The 25,203-nt window shown below is 32.4% G+C and overlaps 1 protein-coding gene across 3 annotated transcripts in view; it reads right to left on the reverse strand.

The window, feature by feature from the left end:
- Window positions 1-25,203, reverse strand: part of LOC131850832 (E3 ubiquitin-protein ligase HECW2) — a 73,308-nt gene that overhangs the window by 26,994 nt on the left and 21,111 nt on the right. Inside the window, exon 1 of one of the 3 annotated variants that reach the window (XM_059201199.1) lies at window positions 1,094-1,576. The exons of the other annotated variants lie outside the window; for them this stretch is intronic. Within the exon in view, the coding sequence (XP_059057182.1) occupies window positions 1,094-1,134 (41 nt within the window). The 5' untranslated portion in view covers window positions 1,135-1,576. Of the gene's footprint in view, window positions 1-1,093; window positions 1,577-25,203 lie in introns of those variants that run through there. 3 annotated transcript variants of the gene reach the window in all.

A 25,203-nucleotide genomic window follows, 5' to 3' on the forward strand; every position in this document is an offset into this window, starting at 1 on the left:
CAGCACAAACATACTACATAGATACAATTTTAGAAATTATTATAAACAAATAATGATATATTACTATGCAAACGTCCATTACCACGACCTAGTTAAGAGGAATAGATACATAGGAAAACAAATAATATTATTTCTAGTGAAATTATAACAACCTAAATAATTCATATTGCAATAAAACATTGTTTGTTATTCATAGCGTCGAGTACAGAAAATTGTTTATTTATTATAGGAAACCACAGCTACACTACCATTAACGTAGAAATAATTTAGGATTGTAAACTAAGTGACTAACAAATTATCAGTAATAAAAAATAGTAGTAGTAAAATACGACACACCATATAAAGGCAATACAAAATTTAAAATGACCAATTATTAGGCAAAGAAAGAAATGACAACAATTTTACAAGTGGCTGAACTAGATACCTAATTATACACAATAATAATGTTTTACACTTGAAACAAATGTGATGGCATCAGATCTAAATATATAACAATAGAATACATTTATATTCAGTTTCACTTGTCCTCGAAAGATCGCACTGTTGCGTATCTGATATGGTACACTTACATTAAAATAGTCATTAACACATTTAAAACGAAAGCGTTCAAACTATATGAGAACGCAATAAGCATGTGTAAACAATGATGGTAGAGCGACAACAACTAATGAATATCTAAGATTCATAATTTTTGCATAACACTTTAGGTTGTTAGAGGGAACCGGAAATGGAGTCATGGAGACAAGACATCATTAGGTTATTGTGCAGCTGACAGCGCGTGAGTACCGAAGTATCAACGAACGTGCGAATAGGAGCAGTTGCGCAAGCGCCGTCTGAGCAGGGACGCCGTAGTCCAATAAAAGGCTTTTATTGCCACTCTATTCTAGACTAGTTGGCTTTTGTTGATAAATTGTATAGATAATGACTCTAGATTAAACGACAAGAATTAAAAAATAAATTAATGCTCGAAAACAATAGTTTAATTGCATTATAAACGTAACCGTTAAGTTAAGTAGAGATCATATAGCAAAACTTTTTCTTCTTCATTCGAAATATCTAACTCTATCATATTTAGATCCCAAATTGTACTCACAGACTGAAAACAACGCCAACTGTCTTGGAGATGACCCCCATGGTTTTCTTCCAACCTTTGATGAACTGGCGGCGGCGGGTCCCGTGGGACGTCGCCGCGCGCGTCCCAAACTCCGCGTAAGAATTAATTTTGCTGACTCCCGTAACCTTTGAAAAATCCCTTCATCACTGTTCAAGTCACTTCACTGGGAATAAGGTTGGTTTACACTGAACACAAATGCCATAGTTCCTCTCATCCATGGAACTGAAGATGTTCACGTGGTTAGATTACTTCTCGTATGTCCGCCCTCGACTGCCGTGCACACTGCCTCATTACAATACAATTGTACACTTTTGGTGACTTACAACTTATTTGATTATCCAATTAGAATATCAAATCGACTGCACCGTCACGATGTATTGGATTTACATCGCAGTGCTCGAGGATAGCATCGTCATGACGCGTGCACTCGACAGCGTGGCTCGGACTACACTGAAATGACGCGCTATCTAACTCGTAGAATTGGGTAGAGCTACGACCGCCCTGCGCCGCCGCTACGGGGGTGCTGGTGATGCGACCTCGTAAGCTCGTTGATTCACCCGCATCGCATGCATTCTTTGTCGCCGACGTTCGGGGCTGCATAAACTTTGCAGCAATTCCGTTTCCTTCGAATGGAAAATCTTAACGGAAAGTGCCTCTGGACATATCACAAAGCAACACGCGACCATTAAATGCAATTGGCAGTCTGTGCTTACAGGTTGACTGTTAAACGCCTAGAGGCGCAAGTTGCGTGTAGTATTGACCGCTTGTGAACTTCGATCAATGCATCCGATTTATATTTGCTTGCTATTGTTACATAAAAGGGTATACATATGACGCAATTGCATTTATAGCGTTTAAGAAGCCGAGGCGAATAATTTTCTACATTCCAAATATATTATTGCCATGTCTCTCCTAAAGTCTGAAAGTGAACAAAGCAATATCTAAATGCGATATTTATGCATTTATGCGATAGGGTTGTATTGCAATACTAGTAAACCCCCACGCATGTTTAAAATTAGCAGAGAAATAAGTGAAATCTGCGCAGTGTGGATCGGTTGATGTCAGTATGAGCTCATTGACCTGACTCATTAGCCTTACCCTTTATTTGTTGCAGAATTACAATATAGATAATTTTAATATATATACCGAATACAATCTTACCTGTCTAACAAATCAGACGTATGACATCACTCAATTAAATTCTAACAACGTAATTATTCATATTGAAACGATCTAATAAAATGAACGCGGTGCGGTAACTATAAGACCATGTGTAGCAGACTGCAAATTGATTGTAATTACCACAGGTAATAGAGCGAGAACTAAGATATGTGGATCAATGGTTGATTTGAAATTTCATAATCGAGCTGAATTGTTTATATGTTTATGTATATATATAATAGTGGCATTAAATATAATTATTTATTATCTGCATATCTATAAAATTTAAAGTATGTCCATGTTTCATTAATATTATAATTTAACCTACAAAAACTCAAAAAAAAACTACTAAAACTACTAAAAATCTAATCTATAATATTAATTTGAACATAATCCTTGTGATATTTGTACACATTTAAAATCTATTGTTCTTAACAATATCCGACTGACTTTTAATTTGTAAGCTCATAATCGTAGAAGGATTGTTTATTAGAAGGCGTGGATTGTATTATTAATACTTTGTTATTTAAAAAACAGCATTGTAACAGTAGATTAGTATGCTGTTCACAACGTCTGAAATATAAATCAAGAGTCTAGGCAATTATGTAAACAAACAGTGGGATACATTGATATTCATATGTATGCAGGAGAGGTACCTTAATGTGCGATGTTTATGGGGTGTGTACAGGGTTGCCAGGTAATAGTGTAGTGTTTACGGAACCGTTCGATATTTTTGCACTGATTTTGGTGTCCAAATGACAAAATTATTGGTATTATTTTAATTTATTTGTACCCTAATAGATTTAATATTTCAGATTCAACGCAAATTGGTGAAACCAATTTCAGTAGTTTATTTCGTGATATGAATGTATATGTTTGAAGCAGTAAAAGAGGCGAAATGATGTTAGAGTATGGGCGGAACTAAATACAATTTTAGATTATCTTCTTATTGTTAACTCATAATAAAGGATGTAAATTCTATTGTGATTGTTTTTACTCTCAATAACTTCCCTTTCCCGGCTGGTCTGTCACCTTCTTTAGCAATTTATTTTATATAGTTCTGGCAACCCTGGATGTGTAGTGCAACGCACACGTGCGTCATTATCGTGACCTATATATGAAGAATCTGTCAAATTCTAAGAGGACTTGTTTGTTATTCTCACTAATATATAAACTAGTTTATACCCACGATTTTATCCATATAACCCAGAATCCCAGTGTTACAATTTATATACCCGATAAAAAGTGGATTTTGTCTTTATCCCAAGTACTACGTGTGGTATATACAAAATTATTTGATGGTTAGTTTATACGTCAAAGAGTTAAGAAGTGTTATACAGTATAGTGTTTGCACAGTATGTTTCTTTTATGACGGAAAATAAAATGAGAATAATGGTAATCAATGATTCAATTACTTTAATATATCGCTTAGTCCTTGGGAATTGCTAGCGGAATGGTATGGGATAGTCCAGAGATTACGTAAGGTTATTTGATGTCCCTGGTGTTGTTCATATATAGACTAGTTACCACTTACCATCCAGATTAAGTACCATTAAAGTTACAAATTAAAAAAAAAACGTCATCTCTGTAATTCTAGGAAAAATTAATTTAGTAAAAGCTACTTTCTAACAAGTTCTATTAATAGAACAGCCTCCACGTGTCACCGACTATTAACTGTTATATATAGGTACAGTTATAGCCTTGTTGAGCTCCCCATCCCCCTGTTACCTCACCCTCCGATAAATAAAACCTCAGAGGGTTGCAGATCACTTGACCTGGTTTGTTTCATTATTATAAAACTCTACCTTGATACTAGCTTGAGTTTTACACTTTTCAGTGTAATAATAATAAATTGACTTATTTATTTTGAGCGAGGTAGACTGTACATATATATTGTACAGTGTTTATAATAATAATAATAATATAATAATAGTAGTGGTAGATTTGACGTAGATTTGACATATCATAAGAGTAAGTAATAGACCTATATGAATAAAGATATTCTGAATAACCCTGAACAATCCACATAGCGCCATCTAGTCCCAAGCTAAGCAGATCTTGTTATGGGTACTAGACAACTGATAGATATATTGAAATACATTTTTTTATATACATACATAATTTACATAGGAAACACTCAGACCAATACAAAAATCATACTTATGTATAAAAATGTACTGTGCAAGGAATAGAACCCGCGACCATTGGAAGTAAGCCAGTGTGATAAATCGCCAGACCCCTAGACGTCATTATGATTATGTTATGTATAGTATAACATCTCAATCCTTTGGAATACTAACATAGGGCTACAATGCTCGTCACATTATGACGGGATGTCGATGTACTATTCTTGTATATAGACGACGGTTGACAAGACGGAAGACAGAAAAAACAGTGTGGGCCGTCAGCTTATTTTTCTGACTGGCTGACACTGGTCATCAACCCCCTAGGGGGGGGCGAACCTCTGGGCGAACCCCCGAGTAGCTGGACTTATGTCTCTTAAGGCTGGTTATTTAAAAACACTAATATAAATACATAATAGACTTAATCTATGTTAAGAAGTAATGCCATATTTGGTTGTTTTTAACTCCAGTTTACATAAAACCAAAATTGTCTAAACCCCCTTAATAGCCACTAATTACTAATATTCTTTAAATTCTACAATTTTGTTCTAGTAAACAGTTTGTTTTCCTTCAAAATATTATTGCAATAAAAACAAAGCACAATTATTTGAAACAACAGTTTTAATGAGAACCATTCGTATGTGGTCAGTTATAATACTCCCTAACTTGGTCGTATGACTCAGACGCAGAGTAACAATGTCTTATGTGTAACTCATTTATTTCTACATAATTTATAACAAAGGTCCGTATAAAGTGACTTGTACTGTTACATTTATTAGTTTTAAGAACTCATCCGGTTGAAAGTACATGTGTACATGTAATAAATAAGATAAAGAGCACCAAATGGTACCCATCATTATCATAATCATCTAATAATATCTTAGGACAACTCACACAGCACCATCTAATCACAAGCTAAGCAGAGTTTGTGTTATAAGTACTAGACAACTGTTATATATACATAGATATTTTTTTTTGTTTTTTGTAAATACAAACTCAATGTACAAAACCTATACAAACAATCATATTCATGAATACAAATGTCAGTACCGTACCAGGAATCGAACCCAGTCAATATTACATTACCAACCAAGTGTTCTAAGCTCACCGCAAATAATTTTGTGATGACATGAATTATTTAATTCCCATTAAAAAATATTAGAAAAACTAGACATCCATGTGTCATCGATTGTATGAAGTCATTTTAAATTTAATATTGTATGCAAATAACAGAGTTAAAAATCCCAATCTGTATTCCTTTTAATCTATGTCCAAATACCGTAGCACACCATGAAAATATATTAGAAACGAATAGTGCATTCAAATGGGTTGCTTTCAGGATGAGTCAATTTAAGGTTCAATGTATCGGCGCCAGACACTATGACCACAAGATAATGGAGATTTATTAGAAAGTAGCTACTACTGGACAAGAAGCCACATATCTAAAAGTGGAATTACACATAACTTATATTCTTATTATGGAATAACGGCGTGAGGTTTCTCAACAACAGCATTTTCCTCTTTTTTGTACGATTATTAGATAAGTTACTTTAAGATCGTCTTCAAAATTGCTTTCAGCCATAAAGCCGCCTTATTGTATATATGTTTGTATTATATTTTGCTACTACAACACACTCATTTGTAAATGATGTATGAATATTCCTCTTTGATTTCTAATTGTGAAAATAAATTAATATAATACCTAAATTAGACCCCTGGGGAACGCCCACTTAATAAAGTGGCATTAGCAAACATAAAACTTTTAATTTGACCAATTCTATTTGTTCGTGTATATTTTTTATTACGCTATATTTTGTTACACTACAGGAGTTACTTTTGAGTATTTTCGATGTTAATTGCGATATTTAATTAAGCAGCCTCATTGGAATACGATGATTAACCACAGGGTTTTTAATTAGAAAACTTGAAGTTGCAAGTACTCAACAATTTGAACTTTATCTTGACTTTAAAATTCTTTTCAATATAATTATATTTTCATACATTACAATAGGTATATTAAAAAAAATATAAAACAATTAATTCGATTCAGCCTAAATAAGTTAGATGTTTTCTACACTTGTTTAGTACATAGATAAAACAGGTACATAATAAATGGCTGTTCAGTAATAAGCAGCAAATTTATTATATAATTAAGAAAAACTGTGACACTCAAAAGAAAAGATTTAAGCAATTACCAAATAAGATTTAATATCCGTAACTAATTCACAAGTAAAGCTAGCGTCGTATGTTTTTGGACATGAAAAGAAATTCGGTCCGCAGAAAAACCGAGAACAATATGACATATGTACGCATTATATTGAAAATACCATGGTTAATGATAAACTAACAACAAGGAAATATTCACTGCTGATAAATTGTGAAGAATTTCTGTACAATCTGACGGACTCGATGGTAGCGGTTTAGCAAACCACCTAACTCGCAAACCGCCTTACTCTCAACTCGCGATACAAACTATTTTTGAGTGTGATACACTCGTATGTGATTATATAATAAAACGTTCTACTAGTTGTACCCATAGTACAAGCTGTTCTTAGTTTGGGGCTAGATGGCTCTATGGAAATTATCTTGGGTCATAATTATTAAATTTCCAAGTCGTAATCACAGAACATATTATAATTACAATAATTGTAGTAATACAACATTTCATATTCTAAAATACATATTTATTTATTTAAAATATGAAATGTTACGTCCCATCATGTATTTTATAAGATAAAACAGAACAGAATATTATTTTATATTTTTAATAATATGTATGTGTGACGCCACTATTATAATATGTACTTTTCTAGAATAAACTTCAATGTCATATTGTAACTTAAAGGAAGAGGTGTACATTAATGCCTGTAATAGTATACGGTAGATATGATAGCATATGCAAATGCACAACTATAGTCATTTACGCACTTGTGCACTAATGAATGATAAAAACCTATGGGGGCACAATTACTTCCTGTTGAACTTGAGATTTTATGTTATTATAGTTATCTATGTATTATTTCGATTATTTAAATCCACATCTGCATAAGAAATTTAATTCAATTCGATTTGAACAAATATTTCTGATTACTTTCATATTTAAGATACAAGATGTTGTTAATATAGATTTACATTAGCTTTATTATTATGTAAATATATAAGGCAGAGTTAGGTAATATGATTCAGAAAAAAATAATATTAAATTTCTTTCTTTATATTCATCTCTTTCATATTCATCAATATTATAAACGCGTAAGTTTGTGACTGTGGATGATGGATGGATGTCTGTTACTCTTTCAAAAACGCAAAAACTACTGAATGGATTCTAATAAAACTTTATAATAATATACCTTATACATAACAATAAAACATAAGCTATATAGTTCACGCGCGCGAAACCGCGGCCATAGCTAATACATAAAAAAGTGAAAATTAAATGTATCTAGTAAACTGTCCTTTTCTTTCAAATATCTGTTTTTAATTTAAGAGAATGTGTTTTACACACAACACTTTAATATTTGAAATGTGTTTGTAAAAGACTTTATTATAACGTGGTTACCAAATAACGACTGTAAAGTAATCATAACATAACAATAAGTTATGTCATAAGTATATTACAAATGATTACAGTAAATGTGTGAAAACACACGCAAGACTTGCACGAAATATCGCGAATAAGATGTAACCTTAATTTCAAATACATTATTTTTCTATCAGTACCACATGAAATGGTTATGCAAGAGTTAATTCTACGTTTGAATAATATAACATATGTAATCAGCCTATGCAAAATGACGAATGACTGTACAGAACGAGAAAGACATGCTATTCAAAGAAATATCTGTTTGTACTAGTCTTCTATTGAACCTACTACTACTATTACCCTATTACTATTCGAAAATATTTATAGGTATTAAGTTTGTTTTTACGGCCTTGGTGGTCTAGAGTTTTAGCACACCGCTTTACGTACGATGGTCGTGGATTCGATTCCTCACACGGTGCAAACATTATGACTGTTTGTGTCGGTCTGAGTGTGTTCCAAGTATATTATGTATGAATCTATATAAGTATTTGTTGCCTATTACCCATAGTTTAGCTTGGGACTAGATGCCGCTGTGTAAATTGTCCTGGGTTATTATTATTATTATATTATGTATGAACCTGTGTGCTAAATATAATAAAACAGTCATGATGTGATCATTTAGATGATGCATCATTTAATTACCAGGTGATGCCATAAATGCAATTATATATAATATACTCACAATGTAGCACATATTACTAAAAGAAATAAAATATGACATATTAATAGCGCATTTGAATATTTTATTAGCGTTTGCCTAATTAATACTATAACTTAGAATACCTAACTTATCGATTTGGCTGTATTAAAGATGTTGTACATAAAATCATCTTAATTATTTCCTATTGAAGGTTTTTACTGTGATTTATATGTATGTCTGTCTGCCTAATAGTAATGGTAGCAGACGGAAGGTTTTTTCATTTTTATATTTCGAAAATACCAATTCTTTGTGACCATTTAAAGAGAATTACTGGGCGGTGAGAATTCATTTTAAAATACGTTAGTAAAATTATAGTACCCTTATTCATATGCCATGAAAATAGGAGCGAGAGGAATACCGGACATCTCTCTACAATCTTCTAAAATATATTAGACTAATAGCCTCACAAGCTACTACACTAGCAATGCACCATATCAGGTTGACCTCTACGCGGTTGCCTCTGGAAACCATGATGGCAAAAGGCCACTAGCCAAGATAGGCTAACTCGCCTAACTTTATGTTCTTCTTTTTATCCTGCACTGGTACCTCGCCAGCATAAATCGTTAGCGCAGGCGGTATTCCATTATCGTCCATAACAAAAACTAATATACTGTAATTTTATATAGACGACTGATAAACATTGTGAATTATAGTAAAGATAACATTATATTGAAGAGTGAAATACGTAGCAAGTGTTGAACCGCACAGGAAGTACATAATCGACCTACATAGTTTTATTCAATGATTACTATGCTAAAATCAATTATCAATAATCATATTCGATTGTGATGCTGGAAATGATCATGACCCGCTGTTTGTAATAATCGTAATGGCTGAACATCAGGCGATCTGTGGTTTCAGGTCCATTACAATTAATAGATTCCGTTATCGACTTTTTTCTTTATTATTTACATAATGGCACAGAAGTGCTGTCTTTACATTATTATGATTAAACTATGTGACGCCTGCGTCTTTCTCTGCTCTTTTTTAAATCAGGAGCACTTCTCGTAATACAATGTATATTCGTGTTAAATAGAAATAAAAATAATCTTTATTCAATGTATATTCATATTCATGTTAAATATTATGAGCAATCCGTTTTTTTTTATATAAATAATTAATCATGCGATAATTAGAAAAAGGATCCTTTTTAATCATTCAGTTCTAAAACATATAGAAAAACAGACATACATTCCTGTTATATTGTATATATGGATGTACTGATGATACAATAACAATAATAAACACTAAGTTTGGCAACTGCAATGATAAAGTGTTTTCGTCCTTAATCACACCTATTTCAGCCGCCGAGAATCTTGCTCTATAATAAGTTTCGGTTGCAAGGCTGGTAGTGAAATTACAGGAAAAACGGCATGATATTTTAGTCCACTGGAATGGCGTGAATGGAATGAACGTGATGTCTGTAGTGCTGTTCATGTATATAGACTTAGTTACCGCTTACTATATGGGCTGTCAACTTGTAGGCAATTCTAATAAATCTAAAAAAGATATTTCCAAATGAATATTTATATCTTTAAATAGTTAAACTAGTGCATTCTAAGTACTTATATTAAATTATAATTGGCTGGCGAACTGGCCGAATAGCCTTGCATTGATCTAATTGCAAAATGAATTCACGCGAAACGTAAATAACAATCCAATCAATGCGCTATAATATAAAATGCGATATGATACATATTATTGAATAGAATTCTCTTCCTGTCAAACAATTAGACTTAACAACCATACAATATAACTTGAACCATGCGCAGGTTTAATAAACGACTACAATTGAAATAACCAACTTGAAATACAAACTACAGATATATAAATAACTAGCTTCTTCGCACGGGTGTAAATGTATTAAACATATAAACCATCCTCTTGAATCAGTCTATCTATTTAAAAAAAACCGCTTAAAAATCCGTTGCGTAGTTTTAAAGATTTAAGTATACATAGGGACGGACAGACAGTGACAGCAACTTTATTTATATATACTATGTAATGATAAAGACGACAATTTAAAAATGTTTTCTGAAATATCGTAATCTTATGAATGTATAGATTTTAAACACAAAATATTGACTGACCCATAAAATATTGACATACAGACTGTAAGACGATTTAAATATGAACTTTTTATTCAAATTGATTTATAATAATATTGTTTTATTTGCTGCTACGTGGTACAGTTTTGGATCTTAATATGTAATATAAGTACATACAAATATTCATCAAAATGTATTAAGTATACTTAAAATTTCCATTGAAATAAGATTGCAATATTAATCATCTGAAAATAAATCAGGCTATATCTACATTAGACATTTATTATATAAGGCAAATCAGGGCTCGTCCTGTCAATGATTTACAATTTAAATCTATTTGGTTGGAATATAAAATTGAAATGAGGACCATAAGTCAGTCCTGTATCTAATCTAAACAGAGGGATCAAAAGCCGCGTGTACACTGCGGGCGGCGCACGCGCATCCCAATAGGGATGTGAAAAAAATAATCGATTACGGAAAAATCGATTATTATAATCGAATCGCAAATTAAGGCTATTAATGGAAGATTATTTTCTTTAATCTTTCTCTGTATTTTACTGATCTATTTTAAAATTTCAAAGAATCGATTATATAACAGTCTAATGTTTTTACACAAGTGATCTAGAAGAACTAGTGGTGACATTAAAACAAAACAAGAGCACCCACTTGCCAAGTTGTACAAAATTTTGTTGTAGATGAAATAATCAATTAATTAATAATCGTATTTTTACACACAATATTATCCCATCCCTACATCCCATCAAACTAGTGATCATGTGTCGCTGTCACTCCGTAGTAGCAAATGGGTCGTCGAGCTGTAGGAATGAGGCTGGAGGTAACCGGTTCGCTTCTGTGCGCGTGCTTACTATACAATCGTATCGAATTTTACATCACACGTATTTGTTAACAATTATAAATTAAATATCAGATTTCAATTGTTTTGATATAACTGCCTTTATATAGAATTCCAGCCAGCATGTTTATTTATATAAATATATAAATATTTGTAATTTTAAATTAACAGTTTTTCACTAAATGTTGTAAGTAACTTAAGCAGCTTTTATTTTATTAAAAAAAAACACGTGTATACCACGTGGACTCGTGTAACAGCTAGTCATACATATTTTCAGTTTTTTTTAATGTACTAAGAATGGCAAAATAAGTTGACAAACCTAATGCAAAGTGGTTACAGTAGGCTATATACCTAAATGAACTGCATTATAGGTATCACTTTACTACGTGACACTCACGATACCATTTGCTGGTCACCTCCGAATACAATTAAAACGGGGATTGACGGCGACTACGACGGCCTAAGCCGAGGTTCGAACCCCTAGCGGTGCCTTCAGACTAAAATCGTATCCATCAGGTCAGAGCCTTAAGCCGCTCCATAAGTCCTTCCGTGGGTTTGAAGTGTCATCTTCACTCGCCCCTTGACGTCTGGTGAAGCTGTAAAGGCCAGTTGCAGCCGACAGCATTAGGGTAGTCGAAATAAAAAGATTATAATTGTGGTTTATACTATTCCAGAGAACTAAGATGTCATGACTCTTATATCTGTGATTTCAGTAGTGAAAATAGGACAGTGCAATGTGTTTACACAGCGTTCCGATATGCATACGTAAATAAAAACGTTTTGTGGGAATAAATGAATTTTTAATCTATAATTCATATATACAAATCAAATTCATAGACTCGCAGTTAAAACTGTGTTAACTGAATATGAAATGCTACATGCATTATTTTCGATCCAATGTTTTCTTAAGCAAAAGATTACTAATATGTTTTTGCAGTAATAATTTATATTCAATAGAATACTGTATTCTTGGATGTATAAAATCAGCACCAATTGTATTACAAAGTAAACAATTTATATATATACTAAACATTACCAATATATAATAGACAAAAGGTACATTTTGTATAACTAAACTTTCCTTTTTATCCAATCAACAAACTAAAAAAATTGTGACTCAAATACGGGGTGTAGTGTACCCTGCGTTATATCGTAAAATCATTAAACTAGTTTTAGGAAAGCATTTACTGTAATTGTCGTACTATTGTTTCTGCCTACCTCAATAGAAGACAGTCCTTACGTTTGTGGTATATATACATGTATATTTAAAGGCACTATTTTGTCGTATCTGTGTAATAAGAGATTGGAAAACCGAGTATTTACGAGAAGGTACAATATTAAATCTTATAAATACTTAGATTTTCTATAGAAATAATTAATAATAATAAACCCTGAACAATTAACACAGCACGATCTAGTCTCACAGTAAGCAGAGCTTCTGTTATGGGTGCTAGACAACTAATATTAAATTTAGTTATTTTTTTGATACATACATAATTTATATAGAAAACACTCAAACCGATACAAGCTTAGCTAGCTAACTATAGCTTATAGTCATAATACGAAAGTTTGCAACGTGAGAGGAATCGAACCCGCGACCATCGAAGTAAAGTGTGTTAAACCGCTTTACCATCGAGGCCACCAAGTTGTTGGAGACGCTATAAAAAACCCTAAAAAGCCAACCCTTTAGTACTCAAGTATCTATTGAAGTAATTGCATTTTATTAGAGGAACCTTCCCAATTGTTTTCACAGTCATAAACTGGGCGCCTGTTGATATTTACTTTCACCGTCGGTAGACAATGTCGAGGGAGAGACATTCTCTAGTTTTATTCAAATCCTCTGTGTAACGTTATTTTGTTTGTCCTGTAATCACTGAGCCATTAGGTGGCAAAGAACGGGCTTTTATTATGCCAAGGTATTGTATTGTTTGCGCCACGCGTCATCCATACAGGTACTAACACAAGTTACATTACGGTATTGCAACTAGTTATTTTGAAGTTAACGCACTGTAACAACTGATATAATTTGAATATAAAGTAGTTAAAGTTGAGTAATTTAGTTTAAAAGTGGCCAGTATTAAATATGTATTTCGTATATTATATTTTTTTTTTTCAAACTCATAATCATTTATTCACGTAATAGACCTTTCGGCCTCTTGTACCATCATACTTTTTATCACTATCCCTACCGACCAGTTCGACAAGCTACTTCAGATGAGAAGAACTGACAAAAAACACAACCTTTTTGATTTTAATTAGCAACTAGAGTTTGCATATAAATATTTTTATCGACATGGAAGCATTGAATATCCATATAACTGCTTAGCTTGCACTATAGGTACTAAACAAATGACAGAAGTACCTTAATAAATTTTTTTCTATTATAATATACAAAGGTAACAAACAGATACAAACACACTATATACAAATATACCATTGTAAGGTAAAGCAATATGTTAAACCACTATACCATTACGACAATTTAAAAAACGAACACTATTGTAATCTGTTCATTTTCAAAACACTTATAATCACATGACATGTTGGCATTTAAAAAAACAGGAATATAACTATTCACTCCACTTGTGATTTGAGTTCGTTCAAGCACTTATTCAAAAGAAACCTTGAGGTTTTATTTGACAATTTTGACTCACAAATATTGCCATTATTGTATATTGCTAATGTATTGATAAATCACAAGTAATTTTCGTCATCGAATGTGTTCATATATCGTATTGATGAACTTAATTATTAACTAATTATATCATTTACATAACTTAATTGTACAACTACAACCTAAAATTAAAAAGCTTAAAAAATATAATACGATAACTAAAACATATTATTAAAAGGGGTCCCTTTAGGCAAAGTTCCGAAGATACTGAACTATGTGGTATGTGGACTTGATAAAAGAATAAAAATAATAAATAAATAATTATATATATTATCAGTTTTTTTAGTAATTGTACTCTTCTGTATTGTTACTTATTAGCAATGTTATTGGGATATTTAGAAAAATATTCTTTGTAAACTGCATTACAGTAAAACGGTTGGTTTTGTCATCTCTCTCTCTCATCTGTTACTACAAGATTTTATCTGATTGGCCAGGGGCATTTATAAAAATAATATAAGTGGTGGTAAGATACATATAAAATTAATTTAGTATCCGGGTTAGATACCAAATTACAATAGGTGGTAAGATACGCATCAAATTAGATTAATTTGGTATCTAGGTTAGATACCAAATTACATCTTCATTTGCCCTCACGCGTTGAATTTAAATGGCAGTGAACTCATTATTGTTATTTACAGGCGGCGCAAGATATATTCGATTGTCCTGTGAGACTTCGGATATACACGAGTGCAATGATACTTTGACTGAAACGAAAAGATCTTTTTTTAAAGGCAAAGAACTGTTTATTATTTTTCTTAATCTAGCAGTTAAGTACACCGCTTTACTTCCGCGTCGAAGGTGGTCGCGGGTTCGATTCCTCGCACGGTGCAAACATTAGTATTCATGTGTATGATTGTTTTTAACGGTGTAGGTGTTTTCTATGTATATTATGTATGTATTTACAAAAAAAAACAAAATATCTATCCAAATATTTATATCAGTTTTCTAGTACCCATAACACAAGCTCCGATTACCATGGGACTAGATGGCGCTGCGTTAATTCTCCAAGAATATTTATATATATGGACAAATATTTTATAATAGTCTGTAAAAAGTTTGATAGCATAGATTATGTATCTATGCAACGCTAAATATAAATTAGGTACTAAATTAATAATGACTTCAGCTTTTCAGTAACTTCCACAGATTCAGTATTGTGCATTGCAGAATTACAGACCGCTTACTCGTTTACGATGAAACAAAATTCTGTAAATTAATTTTGTGTTTAATGTGTAAGGATTCATATATATTTAAAAAAATTATACAGTTATATGATTTGTCTAATAGTACTGTTACAGTTATTCATAAGCTGACGCATATGTGGTTCAAAAACCCATACGACTTTCTCGTTTAACATTTTCTAGAAAGTCCCGACGGACCAACGAAATGATACCGCCGGGAGGCACCAGTGGCCGGGTGCCCGTCTACCTGAGTCAACCCGACCATACTACGTACCGTTAGATAAAAAAAAACATAGTTTAGTGTTGCCAGGCAAGGGTACAATCACAGATCAGTAGACTGACCCGTATTCGATTGTGCTAAAAAAAATAAATGCGTGAAATTACAACAGCTGTGTGATGTTACATGACATGAAGAGTTACCGCACACAATCGATGGGTTTTGAGAATAATTACCGGATATAAGCTGTTAACAATGAAATCTATAAAGGATTATAATCTTACGTCTCTTGAAATCAACGTTATTTTAAGCAACTTTCTAAATATATAGAATACAATCTAATAAGTTTTACTAATTTAATAATAACTTTTTAAACTATGATACATAATAGTTGTGTATTTAGAACTCTTACACTACCATTATCCGCTAAAATGTCCAGTGTCACAGCATTAGGTTGGCTGGAAGAGATATCTTTCAGAGATAAGCCCACCCTTGCTCACATTTTTATTTATAAATATGTTGTTATAAGTGCAATAAAGAATATAAAAAAAAATAAAAAAAAATATATATATAACATTTATAAATAAATATATACAATATACATATATTAAGAACCTATTATGAAAATTGGTTATGGTAGCGTTGTAGTAAGATTTCTTTATGTCGAATTATCATGAATAAACAAAACAACTACCTACAAACATAGACGACAATAAGAAACAACAAATGCACTGAAATTAAATAATATAGAACATTGTTAGAACATTTTTGTTTGTATTTTAACTTCTTGATGGAATCTTTCCATTTCTGCTCGATTTAATAGTAACCTGATACAAGTAAAATATAAAAAATACGCCTTTTCAGAATATATCACTTAACAAACGACATTCCGTTAGTAAATATACGAAACGCGAGATCCACAATGAGAGACAGTTATGCGTGCATGTGCTCTAATCGCGGATTACATTTATTGTACGAACGCACCTGCGCGCACGCATCCCGATTTTGCTATTATTGTGCACAGCAGTGCTCTCTTTACAATCGTGGGAAATACTTCATGACTGTGATTTTTTTTTTAGTAGGGTTTACGGCATTTGAAATTAATAGGATGTTTGTTCTTACCCCTGAGATTAGAACAATTTATAGTATAATTGCATTACAGTGATGTCCATTTCATAGTAAAAATGTGTTTGTTGCTATAAGAAACTATAATAATCTCATATAAGAATAGAATCTCATATAACACTATAATCTCATATTCACATAACGCTATCTAGACCCAAGTACAGCTAGCCAAAGCTTGTGTTATGGGTACTAGATAACTGATACAAATACAGACTAAGTCGAAAGTAGGTCTGAACTGCATCTTAGTGGGTGCTAGGAGAGCTGATAGCAAACTATTTTAGTAGACATTCTACACCATATATTCTCTACAGCTACAAATATAATGCGCATCTGTTCGTGGTATCTAAGTTACTTTACTGTAAGGAAGAACTAATTACAATGTTGTTCATTATACTTAAACAACGGTTTAATTGTAAGGCTACTTTTTATGGACATATTTCGGGTCAGCATTCATAATTGAGTAACAGTATGTACCATGGATTGATAGCGCCATCAACCGTTCGCGTTAACTCAACAAACACATAAATATCCGGGAAACTGGAGCAACATGTTGCGCAAACCACATAAACGGTTGTACACGAATCAGTGCCGAGTAGGAACACCGGATAGTAAACCATTCACTATTGCTATTACGGTGTGCCATAATAGACTTTTACTAAATAACCACTGAAGAATAGAACAGAAATAATTCAATTATTTTTTTCATTATTTGTATTAAATAAACTTCATTTTAAGCACTTTTTAATAGTTCCTTTTTCTATGAAATTGTCAGTAAACTCTTTATAACTACTCTTTTAATCAAATGTTGTAAAACTCATCTTTATGTCAAGATTTGTATGAAATACAGCAACCAAATAGCACGATTTCTTAAGAAAAAAAATATAAAATACCATCAACTACTACTTCAAAATATAATAATTACTTGAGTAACAAAGTAAACTAGCTGTAGTAATTAGAGCAGACCAGTACCTACAGCACTCGTTCACGAATTTGAAGAATGGAGATGAAACCAATGAAATGGCAGTTACACTTTAATTCCTAGTCATAGGATGAAATAGTTATATCTAAATCTACTATCAGAAAAAATATAGTGTGACGGTACAAAAATGAATAGCCAGTAAGTGTTGTTCTTGCTACGATGTTGACAGTTGATATTACCTCTGACTAACCTATCTACGATAACGTCGTCTGCGTATGTACTTCACTCTCATATTTTTTATCCGCCAAGCAGCTTGCTTTGTAAGCTGTGCTTCAGTTGTAGGGTCCAAATTAGTTAAATTTCAGAATAAGGGGCTTGACAGCGCAGTCCTCTAGAATGGCAATGCATAAATGATATCACACATGTCACATGTTGTAGTGGTAGCTATTCCAGGCCGGATGGTCCTCCGCTTGGCAGCTATTCCAACTACATCTTTAAAATATATACATATTTCTAGCTACACATGGATGAACATGTATTATACATATAAACTTTCCTCTTGAACCACTCTATCTACTGCTAAAAACTTCATTAAAATCCGTTGAATAATTTAAAAGATGTAAGTGAACAAACAGCGGAAACGACTTCATTTTATACTATGTAGAGATTAGTGTTTTGTACTAAATGTTGCTTAAAATATTTCAGGTGTAGCCAACTTTACTATTTCGTCGAACAAAACACGCAAATTATGAGCATATTTTAGGTGGTAACATTCCGGTCAAGTACCTACATATATTACGAAGGGCCAGCGCCTTATCTCACCAGTCATTACCCTAGTCATCAATGATGTTATCGCCTTACGTGACCATTGTTTGTCTTCGTACTACACGCTTATATCCAGCGTTAGGTACGTTTGCGTAGGATTAGCCATGGATATTCTTTTGGGAACAAGGTTAAATTGTTCAGAAATCTATGAAGTTTCCGATACAAAGTTGTGTCATATTTTATTTGGTTGTGGAAAATTTTTATAGTACAGTCAGCGGCTCATAAAGACCATAACGTCAATAACGTGCAAAATTATCAGAGACACAATCAATTTTATGTACATAAATGTTCATAAAAAATTTATGTAGGTACCTACATAGACCTTCATAAACCAATTTTATATATTTATGCTATCAGAATATATAGTTTGTATTTATAACCATATGATGGACCTATAGTCAATATTTCTTTGGTCCTGTTACAGTCTCTAGTATAAGTAGCTAAAGCTAAACTAATATTGAATATATTTATATTGGTATTTTTATGAATAAGTGAATATAGAAATAAATGCGAATAATGTGACTTTGTATGTATGGAGAATATTATCCGTATGATCACGATATCAACCGCATTTTGGGTAATCAATGACATATGTACAAAAGTATTCCATTGTTACTTTTTTAAGTCTACATTAATCAACGTACATTGCATCAAGATATTTAGATTATTATATATAATTTAGTAATTTCTTTAGTATTTGTTTAATAAAGCAACAGGCAATTGTCCACTTTTTTTTATATTTTCACAGATCATAAGATTCGATTCCACCATTATGGTAGAATCTAAAAACTTCTATTAGAATGTCTCTAAAATTATTTTTATTTGAATAACTGCAGTATATTGTTAACTTATTATTATTTCTTATTGTAAAACAGGATATCTTTCTTATATTTAGAAGTGACGATTGAATTCTTTGAACGCATAAAGGAAGTCAGATGTCGTTTGATCGCTGAACCATATGACAACAAGTCAGAAGATTAGTAGGAAACGCCGGAGATGTACTCTCTATTATTAGACTCATAAAGTCACCGTTGCGTACAGTTTTCACCGATGTGCAACATTAAAGTACAAATAGATTAATTTATAGATATATACAGATATAACCTAGGTACTTGTTCCGCGAGACTTCGCCTGCGTCATATTTTTAGTTTCTGCAGCATTTTGAGCGGCAATGCGCTCCGTTTTTATAACCGTAGCGTGATGCTATATAACCTATCACTCCTTAAAGGAACCATCAAATACTGACTTGCAGTGATTTCAATAATCAAGAAATATGTTCTTTTGCAAATAATAATTCAAGGTAAAATCCAGAGCCGATAAAGACCGGCCAGGGCCCACGTCATGACTAAAGAACGTTAGAGTGAGGTTTAGTTCAGAACGGCGATGGACAAAGTTGATCACCTCCACGATGATCACCAACCTCCAGTCTCCTGCAGCACGTGCGGACGAAGAAAATTTAAACAACTTCATTTTCTAAATGAAACCAGAACCTACTACTTTTAAAAGTAAATAGAACAAAAGCTTCTAAATTAAAATAGTTAAAAAATACACGAATAAATCAAGGTACTTATTAAATTTCAGAATCACATCAATTCCCCAATCACTACCTGGTCCTTGAGCTATATTTATACTCTTGTTGAAAGAAACCATACATTTTGTAATTACAACACAATGATTCGGCTCAATTTAGAAAAGTTCTTGTTTCTAAATTAACTTGATTTGAAATTAGAACATGAAAAATATTCGATAAATTCATTTAAGTAAATGAGTCGTATTAACTAAGAATCGTACTAACTAAATAAAATGCTATAACTATCAGAAATTAAATTGTTTTAAATTTTTAATCCATTTCTGTCTAGTTTATGGTTGTATTATGTTGGTATATTTATGAAACCATACATACAAATATTTTTTATGGTGTATATTAATATTTTTGCTATTTATTATAATATTCTTTTTTTAGTGTTGAGTGTTAAAATTGTCTTTTTTAACACTCTATAACTTCTTCTTATTCTAAACATTATATTGGTATACATTTATTCTAATTGTATCTATTTTATTATAGTTAGTTCATAAGTAGTACTGTTAACATAAATATCCACTTTAAAACAAATGTTCAATGCACGTGCCGAGTTGTGCACGTGGGAGAGTCCCTACTCCTGTAAGGTTGCGTGGGAGTACGCGCGTGACTGCACGCTTGTATAACCTACATAGTTGTTTTACCATCTAAGATTAACAGCAACTATTAAAGTTTCAATTCCAACAGTAAATCGAATACATTGCTTGCTAGATTTATACTTTCGCATAGGTAAAAACAACATGAGAACATTAAAAAATCAAAGCAGATACGTAAGAAACAAATGAGCTTGCGGCAATGCGAACGTCCATAATGTGATTCCGCGTTGCAAAAGTTGATAATAAATACTTATAAATATAAACATATTGCATAATTAAAAATATATTTGAAGAAAAATTTTAAATTAATACTATAATGAGACGCTCAAGGACGCGTGGACCTCTACGTGATGACGACCAATGCCCAGGCATGGGACATAATGGAGTTATTAATGTTATTATAACTAATAACAATATTGTAAAGCAAATAACTTACGAATTATTTTTTATAATTATTTTGTACTTACTGCCTTTTATCACATTATCAAAGAAGAATAGGGATTCTTACCTGTAACAAAACAAATAATGTTTATCAATATGTACTATAATTTGTATATATATATAGTTTTAAAAATCTAAATTAAAGGTACAAATTAAAAAATCAAAAATAAATTAATCATTTAACTATGCAAGTCAAGTTGTTTCTATTAATATTAATTTCCCTACTGTCCAGTTGAGTTTACAGATTCAATCGAGAAAAGCAAAGCCAATTTGTTAACATTATTTATTTAGTTAAATCTATATATAACATTAAAGAAATCACGTATGTTTACAACAATTGCTTTGTTTTTGCATCCAACAAGTTTACAGGATCATTGAACGTACTGAAAATAGTCGATGCGGGCGAAATGCGAAGAGCGAAAATAGCGGCCAACGCGGCGCGAGCGCATCTTTGCGAGATCGCTAATTTTAACTAGCAATACGCACAAAAGTATACATATAAAAAGATTGTAAACAAGCCGTGTGTTAATGTATAGTTAAATATATTTTCAGAGGCGAAGGGTTTGATAGTAATGGGAACTAGAATATACCATATCACGTCGATCCATATGCGGTTTGCCCTGGAAACAATCGGAGTTAATTTCTGTTCAATACGCCATGGAGAGCTTTTTTCGTGTGAAAAATCTTGAAAAGACCGTCTCCGGACAAAGAAGGTATGTGGGATTTTTACCCACTAAAACAACACTCGATGTAGCTACGAGTGTAATTGCAGGAGTCGCGAGGTTGCGTTCGTATTCTACGACTCCGAAGGCAACGAAGGACTAACCAATCTGACTTAACAGTTGCACCATCATATTATGTATGATAACTTTATAATTAAATTAAAATAAATATATTTTGTTTAGTTTTTAAATTTTTATGTCACTTAGCTTAACCGACTATTTATTTGTATAGATGTATAGATATCAGCTTACCTAAATAATGATCGTAGTACATACCTTGATTTGATAACAAAATGACTGGTGACTTTCAGTTGTATTTTAGAAATAAAAAGGAAAACATTTGTTTATTGGATAAAGGGTTTCGCAAGTTTGATTAAACCGTTAATGATGGTTCGCCTGCCCTTGCCCGGACGCACGCCATGCGGGCATTTGCATACAATCGTCAGTTAAACAACTCATTCCTAGCGTAATACTAAGTACCAACCCACTTGTCAGCAATTTAATTGATTGATTTAACTCCGCAATCGTCCTTTAATTGAATGGCTCTTCAGTTTAATAAATTGTATTGACTTGTATTAGAATTGATTGTAACTAGTTGTAATGTTACTGCTTACTTTGTAAGTAGTTTCAGTTTGAAGGGAGAGTAGTAAAATTACATGGTATTGAAGCATGACACCTAGATCTTTCGAAATGGCAACACACGCGTAGTCACGGGCGTCATGTCACCTGATGTTCGCAATGACGTTCTAGTATGAACGCGACGGTTACCATTTACCAGCAGGTGAGCTGTCAGCTTGTTTATGATTTCAATTATAGATAAAATCACTACAGTCATAAACATAAAATTAACACACGTTTGAGGTAGAACAGTAAACCACTTGGCAACGCCATTCCTAAGTATATCGTATTTGTTTACATTAAAATTTCACAGTACAACGGAATTAAAATTACGCAGTTTCATACCCCAACGATAGAAGTAAGTAAATAGATGAATATTCAGATAAAACAAGCTGTTGTTTATAAGGTTGTTTTTCAATTTATTTACCTAATAACGCTGCTCTACAACGATTTTATAATTCACCAGATGAAACCCAGAGGCACTGCTCTCTACTCCATAATATTGTAGGATTATGAAAAATATATTTCTAGTCTGTTTTTTTTTTTGTTAATTATAAAAGGAATGGCAAACATGCTGCCTGTCCACCTGATGGTAAGCGATAACCGTCGTCTATATAAATAAGTTTGTCATGCATCTTAACTCGCAATATTTTATTTTAACATAGACAATATTTTAAGGAAGGTGATTATAAGGTAGTAGAAGACAAAGGTGAATGTGGAAAAAAAGATAGATGGACTGTGTAAAAGATAATATAGCAAGAAAGGACGTAAATAACTAGATGACTGCGAACAGAGACGAATGGAAAAGAAAAATATTACACCGACCCCAAATAAATAGGATAAGGCAGAAGCATTCGATGATGCCTCTTAACTTGCTATTTGCCTGTCTAATCTAGTCCCTATAACCGAATTATAACTTACAAAGATGCTTGGCGGTTGTAATAGGTGAGACAGGTATTCACGCAGACAACTTTTTACTCCTTGCCTACAATTAAGGTGCTAGACATATGTCATCTGCTGCAAGCTTATCAGCTTGAATAAAATATTTTTCTTTCTTTCTTTCTTTCTTCGAGCAATAAATAACAACTTTTATCAACATTCGATGAGTAGCATAAAATATGAACAAACAAAGTAACAGTTCTTATTTTCAATATAAACCATACAGATAATGAAATAGAATCTACGATGAATGTTTACAGTACGTGGGCACTGTCATACTATCTAATACCTATATAAAAATTTCGTGTCACAATGTTTGTTATAGAACTTCTCCGAAATGGTTTGACCTATTTATATGGCATTTTTGTTGTATATTTGGTAGATTTGAGAAAGGTCGTCGGCTATTTTTTATACCTAAGGTTAGCTTCATCCAGTAATAATTTATACGCAAAACAACGTTTGCCAGGCCAACTAGAAATAAAATAGAGATAACCTATTATTTGGTTCCACTTAACCCGTTACTTTGTAGTCATACGCGTGACCTCTTAGTGTCAAATAAATAGTTTTATATGAATCATTTATATTTCAACAAGTAATGTACTTATCCATTTACAAATGAAACGAAATCCTTGAAACGATTTGTCGAGTGCCCAAAATTTAATACCAATCGGCACTCGTTGATATAAAGCAAATGTTTCGTGAAGTACACTTGTGTTTTCAACGCAATAAATTAGCACTTAAGTGTTGAATTATTGTAGCATATCAATATTTCAACAAATACAAAATGTAAAAGCATTACACAACACATGTAAATGCGTGTGAAACAATTAGCGAGGGAACAAAAGTTGTAGTCATATATCAATTAGAATTTAGTCATTTAACTGTAGGTATAGTTTCAAGGCTGAAAACTATGACATTGTCTTTGTTAGAAGTTAATTTCGTTTATAATTTTCTGTAGACATTGATTCATTATTTACATTCTTTCTATTGTTAGGTAGGTACCTATTACATTATGTGTTGCAAACAAGCTAACGACCTAGACTTTAGGAGTAAGAGCCTACATTTCCGATAAGAGTCGGACGGCTCGTGCAAACAACAGAATTCTATTGGTGCACTGTGGTGCATTGGTTTTTTTTCGTATGTATAATAATGGAATGGTAGATACACTCGTCTGTAGGTATATGCTGACGAGATACCTGCGACAAGGTACGTCCAGACTGAACCTGATGATATAAATTCAGGCTAAGGATTTCCTTAATTATTGTTGTATTTCACCGTGTTGCTACTGAGTATGATATTTTATATATCGATTTAGTGGTCGATATATAAAGAAGCTAGTGCTTCTACCAAGGACTTTCTTCGTAACCGGGATACATGAATTAAGCTTTGGCCTTCTACATTGTTAATCCTTAATTCCTCAACAAAGAGTCGAGAGTTAAAAAATATAGATACAAGTCACTATGGATACACAATTGTATGTATAAAACGGTAACATAGTTGCTTATGCTTTAGTTATCATTCTTAGGAATGGTTTAAAAAATAACTAATGTGTTCACTTCCCAGAAAAAATATATACCGAGTTTTTATAGCGAACTTCGAGGCATCTTCAACTGGCGATAAATATGTTGACATTTGTTTAATTATTCGCTCCACTGGATTGAAAAAACAAAAATAACTTCTATTTTAATCACGTATTTTATATTATTTGAGTCGGAGAGTAGAGTGGAGGCAATTTTATACAGCTTTTTTCACAACTAATTGCTGAAATACTTGAAGGTTTTCGTT

The sequence above is a fragment of the Achroia grisella genome, unplaced genomic scaffold, assembly GCF_030625045.1.
Source record: "Achroia grisella isolate CSIRO2021 unplaced genomic scaffold, CSIRO_AGI_Agris_v1 utg779, whole genome shotgun sequence".
In the NCBI taxonomy this organism is placed as follows: Eukaryota; Metazoa; Arthropoda; class Insecta; order Lepidoptera; family Pyralidae; genus Achroia; species Achroia grisella.